Source organism: Malurus melanocephalus, unplaced genomic scaffold, assembly GCF_030028575.1.
Source record: "Malurus melanocephalus ecotype Western Australia unplaced genomic scaffold, MMel_1.1 scaffold_168, whole genome shotgun sequence".
In the NCBI taxonomy this organism is placed as follows: domain Eukaryota; kingdom Metazoa; phylum Chordata; class Aves; order Passeriformes; family Maluridae; genus Malurus; species Malurus melanocephalus.
The window spans coordinates 655,484-669,956 of NW_026623400.1; the positions used below are offsets into that span (position 1 = coordinate 655,484).

General features: G+C 40.3%; 1 protein-coding gene across 1 annotated transcript; it reads right to left on the minus strand.

The window, feature by feature from the left end:
- Positions 1–6,062: 6,062 nt before the first annotated feature.
- On the minus strand, positions 6,063–12,844 carry LOC130577116 (fmr1 neighbor protein-like). Its single transcript, XM_057372262.1, has 5 exons — positions 12,748–12,844; positions 11,103–11,237; positions 9,383–9,479; positions 6,756–6,907; positions 6,063–6,374 (listed from the first exon to the last, which is right to left on the minus strand). Exons 1-4 carry the CDS (start codon positions 12,797–12,799, stop codon positions 6,790–6,792), a joined length of 402 nt encoding a protein of 133 aa, XP_057228245.1. The 5' UTR covers positions 12,800–12,844; the 3' UTR covers positions 6,063–6,374; positions 6,756–6,789.
- Positions 12,845–14,473: the final 1,629 nt, after the last annotated feature.

Genomic DNA, 14,473 nt, shown 5'->3' on the forward strand with positions numbered 1-14,473 from the left:
CTCAGAGTTAATAACAGAGATGCYTGCCATGTGTTTACAGAGGACAAACAACGAGAAAAGAGAGGATGTGAGACAGCTTATTTCTTTGTTTAACTCTGTACTCTGCTACTTTAAAAACCTAAGAGGAACCATTAAAGCTATGTTTATAGTTAAAAAGCAATATCTGCTTGTTACCCCGCTTCCCAGTGCAGCTCCCTGCTGCCAGGCAGCTGGGAAAGCTCTGCTGGGAGARGGGCACAGCTCAGCTCATCCATACTGTGGGTCTAACCAGCACAGCCAGGGCTTCCAGCAGAGGAGCTCAATGGAAGGAGCCACGCCACCTTTTCCTGTCTTTTGGCACATTACATTCGTGCTCTGCCCAGAAGCAGAGTGGTTGAGTAGGTCAGAGAGGGACCCAGCTTTAGAGGTAAGGARTGKAGGGGTWCAGATGTTTTTTAGCACAGCCAMAGGCCGGTATAAATGCTCAGAAAASCCAGCTGTCTGTCTCTACCAGCCTCTGCTCACAATGTGATTCTCTATAATCATGTCATTCAAAGAGACTTTTGCTAAGTACTGAGGGAAAAGTGGCATCCTTTGGTGAGGGGAGGAAAATGCCTGTTGCTGCAAGCTATCCATCATCTTCAAAAAGTCCAAGATGTACTAAAGCTCCCTAAATTTTTATTCCCWACAGAGCAGGGTAAGTTCAGTGTTTTCTTGACAGGAACTCCTCCCATGTCAAAATCTACTTCCCAATACAGTTTCGCAGGCATTCACCTTCCTCCTAGGTTGGATAATAAATAAATGCCTATCATGACTTTATCAGAGAAAGATTTTCTTGCTGCTTTTTCTGTTTTTTTTTGCTCCCTTGCACATTTGAGGAAAACTATCATCACAACCCCCCCACTCCCCCCTCCACCCCCAGCCAGCAAATAGTCATTTTGAGGCAAGACCTTAAAATTGATGATTTTGAAAGTTTTYCCTATTGCCATGCTGTTCTGCTCCTGCATTCCTGTGGTGCCAACAGATGAAGTTGTAAGCCTGTTCGCCTCCCTGCATCTAATCCTGATACTACTCAGCAGCAGGGAAGGTGGGCAAATGTTCACTAGCAGTTGTTGGCAAAGAAACACAGCAGGATTTAAACTGGATGATGCCACTGCATGTGTAAAACAACCATTTGAGCAAATGCTGCTATAGCAGCATCTYTAACCAGTAAAACAGAATTTGCTGTTAACCTTTTGTTTTCTAGCTAGCTGTGCTGATGAGTTATGATTAATTGTAGTTATGTTTAAAAAAATACCAAACAAACCAAACCCAACAACCAATTAAGCTTATAGATAAAAAAATAAAATAAATGCTTGTAGCAGTTGCGGTGACAGACTTTTAGTGTGCTCCTATATAACTAAAATAAATTGCAAAAGCAAAATAGGAATAACATTCTGTAGCAATCTGGTGAAATGTTCCATGTTATTTTTCACAAGGTCGTTTTCCCATGGACTTCCTTCTTTTCCTTTGCAGCTTGTACAGCCTGGTCTTTAGCTGATGTGCCCCAAGCCCAGATTTTTCATGGTTTAAACAATATTACAGCATTCTAGGACTGTTCTAAATGAGGACCACCATAACAGTAATAGGCTAAGCTTATCCACTCTTCAAAAGCTTGAGCTGGGTCACCTACTGCGACATCAAACACTGGGTCAACAGCASCCCAACCACTGTTTTCTGCAGGCTCTTGAGTTTCCTTGCTTCTGATAGATTTTCAGAGAGACCCTAAGAGCTCTTTCCTTCAAACTGAGCCCTGTMATTATTTAATGTTATCACTTTCGTATCTGAGAAATAGAAGTTGAAATATCAGCTGTCAATGCACCCAGTGTTGGGAACAGGAATGAACCTTTCCCTGTCTTTCCTTGAAGATAATGGGAAAGGACACATCACACAGCCAACCACAATGAGCTCYTGCAGTTCATAAGGCCATGTTTAATTGAAGAAATTGCTTTTTGGCAATGCTGCTGCCTACCTGGTTCATTTAACTGAAGCAGGGCTTTCCCATTTGMAAATGTTTCTGCAAGAGCATTTTATAACTGTGCATTTACTCCCTGGATCTCTCAGTTGTGCTCTAAGTCCTAAGCACAGGTTCTTTCTGTCCTTTCTGTTGGCTTAGTTTTTCCAGCTCACATTTGCCACACACATTTTGTGTGCTAGTGCTGGATCAATTACCCACAAGGTGAAAATGTTTAAAGCTTGGAGAGTCAGTAAAACCCTTAACAGGAGCCTGGGCAGGTGTAAAGTGCTAAATGGCAGGCCCAGCACATGCATCAGAAGATTCTTTTTCTAAAGGAAAATTGTTTTGACCATTTCACTTTGACTCAGCCAATGATCCACACTAGGGGGAATATTGAAGAGCTGTARCCTAAGAGACTGAAAAATCATCCCCTTGAAAAGCAGGGAGGTGGATCTGCAGGATCAGAGCATCTGTAGCCATGCTCCCTCCTAGAGGGAGCTCCTTGTGCAATTGCCATCCTCCTGTCTGAATGTCACTGGCACAGCCAAACCCTCAGAGCCACCAGGACAGAGGTGGTGGTTGATGCTACAGAGAAACAGCTGCTGCAGGATGAAGCTCTACTGCTCTTACCTGGGCACAGAACAAAACACACATGTGCTCAGAGATTTATCCACTTGGATGGGAGATACACGCAGGATAGTGAATTCTGTCAGGAAGCAGTGCAGAAAGAAACATTCCCTTTTGTGAAGGGACTTGGAAGCAGCACAGTGGAACTCAGAAGGCTAAAGCAGCACAGATGTGGACAGTCTTCTCCTTTCATCTGGCAGAAACCATTTTTCCCCCAGTGTTTTGTTAGGACAAAAAAGTTTTGGAGCACAAACATYAGAAGCAAAATTGAGTTAGACAGAACCAGTTGCTCCACTGGGGCCTTACAGGAGAACATAAAAYACCTTTTCCAGGGAGACTTTTACACAACATTTTAGCTGTTGCATCCAAGCCTAGGTCAGCAAGATCATAGCAACCATAACATTTAAAATTTACATCCCTTACATGAAAACAAGCTGGGAAAATATTTRTTGAGTATGAAGTACATTTTTCTGTTATATGTGCACTACCTGGCATTGCATGGATCTCAGCTGGGTAAAAYAGGACTGAACTTCAAGCCTTCAAAAATACAAGTTCCCCAGTCACAGAGATTTTGCTTAAATACAGTTCTGTATTTGGCCTTGGATTTTTGAGCTTTACAGTTCAAATCTATTCTCTCATTCCATTGTATTTATTTTTTAAGTTCAATTCTCATGACTTTGAAAGCTTTCTAAAGGTCAGAAGAGAGAAGTACCAGATATTGCCACAATCACCCACAGCGTAATGCAGCCATTTCATATTGCCTTAAAGCTTTCAAAAAAACACTGTGACTTTTCATCTCAGGGAATGTGGCTAAAGGTGTGGGTCAGGTTTCAGAGGGAACAGACAGAAAGCCAAATCCTTTTCCATCAGATGTGGTGCAGGCTCGGGGTGATGTGATGAAAGAGCTGGGGAAGCCCTATCACAGCTCCCATCTCCAGGGTAGCAGCTCCATGTCCACTCATGGACAGAGCTATTGTGCTTTGGGCCAAGCTGTTTAGCCTTGTATTTATTTAATCTTTGTGAAGATAAAGAGGGATGTTCCACTGAGAGCTCTTTTGTTTCACTCTCTATCGGTTCAATAGGAGAGAGAGCAGAGCTAAAGCCACAAGCAATGGTTTGTATATCTTGTAAGTCTCCTAAAGCCTTGTCATCATGTGCTGTATTATGTTGTCTTTTTTAATGAGTGACCATTGCTCTATTGTACACCATCTGCCTTTTTGTGACTTGATGAACCACATTGTAAAAGGCAGAAATCAATAMAGTTCTCCAGAACCCAAAACCTCGGAGGGAAAAATGTTTTCCTGCAGCACCACCTTGTGGTCCCTGATTTTAGGACTGAATGTGTCCCTCCCTCCCTCTCCMTGGGTCGGGAAGGTCTTTCTGCAGACTTGGGAACCACACCCARCCTTCAGCAGCTTCTTCTCTAGCCACAAAGATACTGTGAGGAGCCTGGCAAAAATACTTGTGCCCTCTTGTAGCCMACCTGGACCCTCAGTCTGTCCTTTGGAAGGGACAGAAAGGACAAAGGAAAACCGAGTTTGGCCCAGCAGCACATAGCTTGATAGACACAATCAGCAGCTCAAGCACTGGGAAAAGACATGTTTCAGTTGGACGTGGGGTAACCCCATGCTGCAATTGTTGTGTAATATGCTTAGGTCCAGGGGCATAAAAACAAGCAAACAAAAAAAATTATAAAAGGGCTCTGAATATTCAGCGCAGGAAAACAGCCAATCAGCTGATCAAAGCATCCACCTTTTTGTGACATTGTCAGTACAGCTCTCACCACACACAGGCCTGTGAATAAATATCTATGATTTGACCCTAAGGTGGCAATCTTGACCTTCAATWGTAATGAGAGAGCTATTATGACATCTCAGGCACAAACAGCAGTTATTTAACAATACCCATGGCTTGACAGCTATTGATTCAACGCATTGTCGAGCTAATAGAGAAATTAAAATGTAAAATCAGAACTTCTGTCTTCAACTGAAAAGCAAAACTTCCAGCTTTYTAGAACACCTTTACAGCAAAGCTGCTGCATGGATAAGGACAGACCCCATGCCCGTGCACTTTGCTCTTTACTGCTGTCCCACAGCACAGGGGAACACAACCCTGGCTGTGACTTTTTCATCTCACCTCCTCCTCTATCAGTACCTTTTGCTTATGCTCCTCYTGTTCTGATGCTGCCAGCCACACAKCACATGCACTGCTCACCCTTAAATACAATTGTTTTATCAGAGTGTCCCTTTGTCAGGATGTTCTGTGACACTGAAACCAGTCGTGCTGCCAATAACATGCAAACTGGAGGAATGTATTACCCTTCAAATTAAAATCAGGAAGCACCACATGAAAGCCTAACTTTCTGTGGGGCACAACTTGCTCTCCCATAATCACCAGCCACCAGGGGTTCTCTGGTTTGTCATGTGCACATTTCAGCTGTGACAGTGACTCTAAATTCATGCAACCAGAAACTATTTTGATCTTTGTCAAAATGTCGATATACACACTTCACTTTCCATAAAAGCAATATCAAGAAAGAGCAAATACACATCAGATTTAGAAAGCAAACAGTGCCCTATTCAGTTTCCATTGATCTGCTTTTCTGCATCAAATATAGTGTAATAYTTTTGCTTGCAAAATTTTAAACAAATCACCTGTAATACAATGCCTCTGGCAAAGGTTGCAATGTCAGSCTTTAAAGCTCCTGCACACATTTACATCTGACCATCAGCAAGTACTCCAAATACTTCATGAGACTGCCCATATGCATATTCCACCCACACTGCACTTGGATTTTAAGCGATCCTTTTTTAGGAGTTATGAAACTAAGAAAAATGTTTTCAAGGGGGAGTTCTGAAAGTACAGAGTTTCAAAGAATCACTCATAATATTTACTCTCCAGCTTAGCAGCAAAGTTCCATTCCTGCCAGTTGTAGTTCTTGGAAATTCTGCTACATGGACTTCATAGCCCCAAAGAAATATGACAAGTGATTGTGTTATTATGGGTGATACTGACTTCTACTGACATTCTTTCAGGTGCTCACTCTTTGCACTCAGCTGTTGAAGAGTGTTACACATTAGTTTCTTTTATTTTTGTTACACTACAGGGAAATGGAAAGAAATTGCATTTTGGAATCACCTACTTTGGGARACAGGTCATCCTAAGATCAAAAAAAGTTGCATGGTGCAGTGTTATCCAATGGAGGGAACAACTCCAGAGACAACACTCTCACAGTTTCATTGAGTTCTTTGTATTTTTGCCAGGCACATCTTTAAAGCAATTGCTCAACAACAGGTTTCCCAAATGCTCTGCAGCCCGGTAAAGAACCAGCTGTTCTYCTSRGYAAGAGCAGCACTGCTGTGCTATGGGGCCAATATGGAACCAGAGCAAGCTTCCTCTCACTACCAACCTAACAAGTGACAACATTCCCTTAATCTTACTCTAAGACTGACCCCTGAACTGAGATGGGCACGTAACTGGTGTCTTTATATCCCTCCACAGGGATGCAAGTGTATGCAGAGAACACTGACTTTACTACTCAGGGGTTGCCAGGAGCAGTCTGCCTTTCAGTGATACCAGGTTTTTTTGTACAGGGAGTATGGAATGAGTGCAAGAAACAAGAACGCAAAACTTTTACTGCAAAATCAATAGTACTATCAAGAGTTAATAACTTGATATTACTTCATTGCTAAAACAAAATGTGTCATTTTCTATGACATAGTCAAATAATCCTGGTGTCTTCTGCTTTATCTTCAGGATCAGGTAGATGGTCCTATACACCAAAGGGAGAAAAAAAAATCCCAAACATGAGTATAACTTGACTTTAGGGACAATTTTACATTTCTGCGAAATCAATACTCTCCCTGAAATATCTCCTTATTGCCTAATGACCTCCCTGACACATTTTTATTTCATTGTGACCTTTAGTAGGCTACAGTTTGGCATGGTCACATGAAGTAAATAGCACTTCATTCTCAGATTACATTTATTTCACTAGTCAATTGCTCTTCAGCATTGAGGAAGAATGCCAAGAATGCCAAGATGTGGAGCTATGGGAATGCAGGTATTCAGCAGTGCTTATCTTTAGTATTCTACAAAGACTCTATAGAAAATCCTAAACTGAGAACAAAAGAATACCCCAAAGTTAGTTTACCTTCTTGTTTTTGTGCTTTTGGTTCTTTCTTATGTCAGTCCAGTAAATGGCGATGAATCTCTTCATCACGAGTCTCTTTATCACGTGCTCTTTTTTCCCGTGCAATCTTCTGTACTTTTTTGCTTATCTTTTGTAAAGGATTGATACAYGGACTGCAACATATTAAAATAGCTGAAATTGGTTCACTTCCAAAGCAGGAACTTAAAAAAGGTCACCTAGACTTTAGCCATGAAATCCTTGCTCCAGTGAAAAAACTCACAAAGCTACAGTTGATTTCAGGGGCCATCATAAGATTCCAGAGGATAGATTAAGGTGAGGAAAAGCAWTGCAATGCTTTTCCCATTTCTTACATTCTCTTCATGAATTTCATTTCACCTTCTGATACACACAGAATCACAGAATCATTCAGAATAGAAAACACCTTTAAGATCAYTGATYCCAACCATTAACYCAGCACTGCCCAGTCCACACAAGGCATACACAGTCCTGGGGCTCATCTCACTGCCCAGCTCTTCCTGGRAAAGGAAATCCTGCACAGGGTTGCTTGTCTCATCCTCAGCAGGCAAGGRTGGGGAGACAATGCAACCATGACCAGAAATTTCCCCAGTAACTAGTTCACAAAATTCTGTGGGCTGCTTCCCACAGATGTATCAAGGATTGAGCAGGAAAGAATGAAGAATTTTCTAATTCTATTTTTAAAATCTACACAATATTATTCAAAAGTATCACCTGCATTTTTCTCACCTTTAGTGCTTTAACCTACTTGTCCTTGTGTGTGGTTCTTAATGAAGACTAACAAAACTGAGRGGAGCAAGATAGGATGGCACAGTTATGGACACAGCAAAAGCATCAGAGCACAGCTCCAGACAGGAGATGCTGTGTTGATAGCACACAAGGGAAATTGCCAGTTGGCAGGGAACAGACGTGGAGATTCTGCTTCCTGCAYGAAAAACACCATTGGAAGGAGGCAAACACACAGATTGTCCATGGGGATGTGGAAAGTAACAAAGCCTCACTGGCTTGGGAAATTACTGGAGTTGATCGAGTGTGGCAAGGAGAGGAGTACTCAGCTCCCTCTATCAATTTTACAGGAATTCCGTGCTCCTACATTTTCTTAGTCTGGCCATGGTTTAGAAACCTTGCAATTTGCTATAGAAGAGGCWCAGTGAGATTAAAAAATTATCCCAAACTTCATCAGCAAAAGCCCTCCTTTTTTTTGATAACTCTAGAGAACAATTTTTACTTCTGGGCACATCCACTGCAGCACAAATTTGGCATTGTACATAGGATCCTTTCAATAATGATTGTATAACGTTGAAAACAAAAGAATTTCCATCCAGAGACAAGGTTTTTGGCTTATTAAAGGAATGTTTTCCAAAGCTCTATCAACTGTCTCTAAAACTGGAAAAACTCAAAGTTACAGTGTGATAGGATTGCACCTTTCCTAGAACTCAAATATGTGATGTTGGAAATTTAAACCATTTAGCATCTGGTTAATTATTGCATTAAAAAACAAAAGTYGTAGTAAAAGAGCAAAATTCCTAGATTCACTGGCTATGAAAAACCACAGAAATGATCATTTAAACATTAATGTGAATTCTCTCAAAACGAACACATATTAATTCATTTTCCAGAAAATTTATGATAATTTCATGTTGATTCTTTGCCTCCTGTTTTCAGAGTCAGTGATGACTCAGTGCAGCTATCTGTATGCTGAGCATCAGCTGTTGAGCACAGTGTAAGATGTAATGTGGAGATTTTCACAGCAGGTTTTGTCAAAATGTGGAACTCACAGCAAACAGCCATCTGCTAAGCAGCCTCATTAGTAAAGTCTACGTGTGTGTGTATATATGCACGTATATGRTCCCACACAGAATACTATATCTTAGTGGAGCAAAAGTTTAACATTTGGAGGGAAAAAAACTTCACTAAAAAGACAATTCTGTCATATTAACCAAGCTGTAGCACCAGCCATTCAGTAAGAGCTACTGCCTAAAAAAAATAAAACACAGTTATGTTAATTCATTCCATCTCAGTTTAATGACCATGATGTAGTGGAATTTACATTTTCTCTGTATCCTGAGAACACATACACATGCTGAAACTCTCCACTGTGTCAGACACTGAACTGCTTGCATAGAACTCACAGGCTGTAATGTGCCCTATACATTAAAAACCCTACACTGCATTTTAGAGGCATCGGGGATAAATAATTCCCAACTCACAGCCCTTCTCTCTCAGTCTATTCAGTACTCATACTTTTTTCTTCCCTTCCTTGTCATACTGCATAACTCCAGGTCTTTCCTGGAGGGARTCTGCCTTTGTGTTTTATGTGCAACTTCCCAAGCAAGTGAAGTAAGATTAAGCCCAAGTCTTTTATATCCAGGTCTTTAGAAAGAGTACTGGGGCATTAAATAACCTTTTTTTTTTGTTAAGCCAAATTGAGTCTCTGTTTTATGTAGCTTCAAGATAGAAGGACTGTTCTTTTATGTTTGAACATTAGTTTCTTGCCTTTTTTTTCCCAATCTTTTCTCCTCTCACCTACTTAAAAGATGTCAGTTCTCCCTATTTTCACTGTTTAGAAACAGTGCTTCATAAATGTGGTCTGGTCATGCTCTAACACTTACCTTCTCTGCAGAACAGCACAGCAACAGATTGGTAGAAGCCCCAAAGTCAAAAATCCTCCTCCAGCAAGCAAAATCACTCGAATGGCCAGTTGCACATCTGTAGAGCCAGGAGAAGTTTGCATTAGTTCTGATAAAAATCCTGATACAGACACTGCGGGTCAGTTGGGTGACAGAATCAGTCTCTAAAACAGACATTGCCACTGCCATGCAGTCACAGCTGTGTTGCTCCTTAGCCTTTACAGATGTTTTGTCAGCAAAGCTCTGGCAGCACTCACACCTTAAGACTTCAGTAAATGCAAAGGACAGTTGCCATCTCAGATGAATTTAAAGTTGGATTCAATGGTCACAAGGGTCTTTTCTAACCCAAATGATTCTATGATGCAGCAACAMAATGGCAAAAAAGTAGGCATTAGAAATGAGCTCAGATGAGAAAGAACTGGTCTCAAATTTYGCTTGAGTTCGAATAGCACAAGTGTTTGTTTAGTTCCAGAGGCAACTGGGGTTTGAGTGAGCCCAGAGCACGTGGCAGGGTTGTGTAAGGGGAACAAATAACAGTTAAAAAAACCAAAACCAAAGTTCCTTAGAAGCTGCTTTAACAATGGAGACAAAATCTCTCAAATTAATTCTATTTATCTACATCAGTCCATAACTTTCGCAGCATTTTCTTAATGCCTCATTTTATTCCTAGTGAAACTGAAGACAAACCTCCCAACGAGAACCATTCAGTATGCAGCCTGTGACCAGCTGCAGTGAGTTTAATATCTGTAAAGTGTTTGTATTTTGTCAACAGATTGCTACAAGGCAAACAGTAAGTGTTTGCATTTTCTTTGGACATATGCTGCACATCCAGGAGCATTCAAGGAGCTCATTAATCTATGAACAAATAATTCTGTAAAATAGTCAGCCCTTGATATTGGTGTCCAAACAATAAATGCCTAACTAGAAAGAGGAACCAAGCAGTCACAGTTGAACAAGCATATTTAATTCTAAAATTTGCTTGGGTATGTATCTTAAAAATCAGCAGAAGAGTTATAATTTTCACTGYACAGCTTTCCTTCTTGCTGTAGCGAAGTATCTTTTACACTTCATAGAAAGGCTCAAGCTGGAAATGAATATGATTAAAACATTTTCTGTCATATGCCCCTRACTAACAAACAGTTTCTGATGGCATCACCTTTCTGATGAACTTTTTTCCCCTAATGTCTGAGCTAAATTTCCCAAGCATCAATTAATGGCAATTCCCACTTGTTGAATGATCTGTTTCTTCCAGGAAGAATTTGTGACTCTCTAACCTTAGTAACTGCCCTTCTAAACAGTCATCAGTAGCTATTAAATATCCAATTAACCTCYTTTTCATCATATAAAATACATCCAGTTACTTTGCTTTTTCTTGACAGCACTTTCATAGAGTCAATCCTTTGGATTAATTTTCATTTTCCACAAACAAAGCCTTTACTTCATTCTTTGTACTGACATATGTGACTGTATTTAATTTGTATGGCACTTGTTCTTTGCTTGTGCTGGGCATGACAAGATAACCAGAAAAATTTTTATCAATTAATTGTAATAAAGGAAACAATTATATGAAGAAATACATGCAAGCTTACAGTTACTGTAAAGAGAAGGGTGTTCTGAAAAGCTAGAAGTATAAAATGAGAACTGTGTTTTGTGACCTGGAGCAGGATTTGTTAGGGGCAGTAACCCAGAGCAGCACACTCACCATCTCTCATCGGCAGGTAGCACTGCTCTTCCTGGCCAATTTTGAAAGGACAGCAGTGATTTTTCAAGCATTCAGACCTGTTCTGGCTTTCTACATGACAAGGAGTGAAGAGTCGCTCATTGCTGAGGCGGCAAGCTTTAAAAAGAAAAAAAAAAAAAATAGGTAAGATGTCTATCCTGGGAGCAATGTGAAACAGAAGGAAGTCATCACTTTGGTGTCTCTAGCATGTTTTGATTGAACCTGCCAGAAAACAATGTCATTGACGTTCATGTATGTTCTTTCCCAAAGCCTAACCAATTTTTATATTGAAATTMGCAGAAAAGCTACATCATATAATAGAAAAATCTTTACTAATTTGCTTTGTTTCTGTAAGAATCTATCACAAAGCTKAATCTAAACACCATTGTGACACTTTCTTGTATTTAGCTTTGTAAAGCAAGTGAAAAAGACAAGCTACATTTTCTGACTAGACAGTTTTTAATTAATTTTTTTTCCCTTAAAGACTATATTGCAACTAACCATCTCTGTTGTGCAGTTATTATTTATTTCTACAAGCAGCTGAAAATAAGCTGATAGGAAAAGAAAACCCATGACATCCAATCAAGTGACTGAACAATGTATTCAAGCAATTTTTGAGATTTTCTATTTAACAGCAGATTTATTGATAATCATGAGATACTCTGTGGGAATGGCTCAAATGTATAAGATATTTATAAATAGTAGATGTCTCTGTATATTTAATTCCTATAAAATATCGTATCACATCCCTTATGTTACACAGCAGCTGCAAAGCATCGTTTGGTTCCAACAACACCCCCAGGACTGGCTGTATTGTCAGTCTCACATTTATCACAGATATTACTGGTAGCCAAATTCAGTTTACTGAATGGAGGGCTCAGGATCTTCACCAGCCCTCTGTGCTTACTTAGGGCTACATGTGGGCAGTAATGGTGCAGGCACACTGATATTAATGTAGAAACACACCAAGTGAAAAGCAGCATTTCTGCTTCTCCTTCCTGTTGGTCTGTGGTCGAGTTATGGAACCATACTGGCCATTTTTATATATAACAAACKTTTTCTGTATTCATATTATCTTTCTTTTTGATATAAGCAAATTAGCATTGTCATTTCCATCTCAATAACTTTATCAAAGAATRTAATTCTTGTTATTTAACTTTAGCAGTCCAAAGGTTAGTGGTTCAGTGTAATCTAACAGCCTGGAGGCTTTCCTAGCCAGTAGCAGTGGGAGAGATACCAGTGTGGGACAAAATCTTTCTCTCGTTTAGGCTGTGCCAAATTCTCTCATCTCTCTATGTGTACATGGGAAGACCAAAAAACCAGTTCAGGTAAGACACAACATGAGGCACGGTGGATTCTATGGCAAACTTCCCAGCATAATTTCAGTGTTTACAGCAGTCACATCACTGGTGATGGAGGATTTTGCAGGATGGTAGTAATGCAAACAAACATGTGATTGTTCCAAGGAGACATTTAGCAATTCCATTTTCAAGAGCTCTAGTGGGTTTTAGACTGAGGGCCTTAAACACATTAAATGCTGACAGGTAGGGGTGGGAGGGTGGACTGGAAGTGAGGCAGGAGTGGGAGAGGAAGAGAGGGACAGTGCTGCAGTGGTGGTGACACTTACTCATCGGCCTGAAGAAGCTTAGGAAAGATTCGAATACACCTTTCGTTGTCATGTTAAGTTTTCTGTGGGACTCTCCACTCTGATCTGAACCATGCTGAATCGGTGCTGCAAGAACTGAAAGTTCAGAATGATTAGCTCATTACCATCAAAACTATCCCTAATTAATTAAAGCAATGACATTTTCATACTGATTATCACTCATTAGGAAGGCATTTACAGTCATCAGGAACTGTGTCTACTGATGGCTAGCAAGGTTAAGCACAGATGTCTTTCTGTTGTATTCACTTATATTGCTTTAAATTGCTTCATGAACCACAATGAGTAAAGAAGTAAAGCTGTAAAATTTAAATTAAAGAATCCATTCAGGTGGAAATTGTCAAGGATAAAAAGCCCTGCTGTTCACCTATGAGGTGCAGGTTACATGAAAATGCTTTGCTGTATCTCTAGTTATATTTCTCCTATGCACACAAGCAGAACTTTCAGCTTTTTAGATAAAGATTAGACCCCAGCTAAAACACAGGAACATGGTGAAAGGCACCTTTATCAGACACAACCAAACATGCATCTGTCCCAGCATCTCATTTCAGTCAGTGACCTACTGCAGGTCCACAGAAAAGAGCAAAACATCCCTAAATATAGAGGTACTGCACTGTTTACACAAAACCTACTGATTTCTTACTCTGGGACTTCCCAATCGCCTTTCATTTACACTATTCTAAAAAAAATATGGCATCAGTAAACCTTGCTGCCTCCCTACATTTCTTTTTCATTAAACCAAAAGTGCAAATCACAGTAGGGCTCCAGTGGCAATCAACCACTCCCCAGTGAGGGGGAAAAAGAGACCCAGTATTCCCCCTGCTTGCCTTTTTTCTCTCCATGAGAGAAACTTACACCATCAGCGCTTTAATAGCTTTCAGTGATGGAGTTTGCTGAAAGCCATTTCATGGTGTTAGAGCTCCTTGTGAACAGGAGTGAGATCACAGCCTAACCAAAAACGAAGGTATTGAACAACTTCAATCTTTTGGATTATTCTTCAGCTAAMAGCATCAGGAGCATAAATTCCTTATTGTCCTGGGGCACAATTTGCCTCTTCCATGCCACACAAAATTTCCTTGGGAAAAAGAAGCATYAGAGTAGAGAGAATTGAAGGTGTTGTCAAAATAGAGAATCTGAAACTGTCGTGTAACAGAAATGGGACCATCACAGCTCACAGTAACAGTTATATCATGAGGCCCCTCTCCCTGCCAGTAAACAAGACAGAACAGAAAACTCTAAAGATTTTGTAATGATTTCACAGGAAGTTCACGAGATGGAGTTTCTAASATTCAGTTTGGTAAGAATCATCTGCAAACCACGGCTGCCCTACACATCACTCTCGTATGTGAGGGTTTCAAGAGGCACAAACCATACACAAAGGTTTCATGGCCATTGCTGTATCTACGACATTTATATCTATGTTAGAGCTCACACCCATCCTGGAAACCTTTTACAATGATGCAGCAACCGCCAGCCTTTCACCAAGAGCTGAAAAGGCTCTGAGGTCTGGTTTCCCAATTATGGATCCAATGCAAACATGTTTGGACTGATCCTTTTTACACGTGTCAGATGATCGAACTTAACATCTGTTTTGAGTGCAAGTTATCATACAAAAATTTTTGCTAACTGTTTTGAGTAATCTGCTGTATTAAGCAAATACATCAATTCTCAACAGGCTATAAGAGTACCT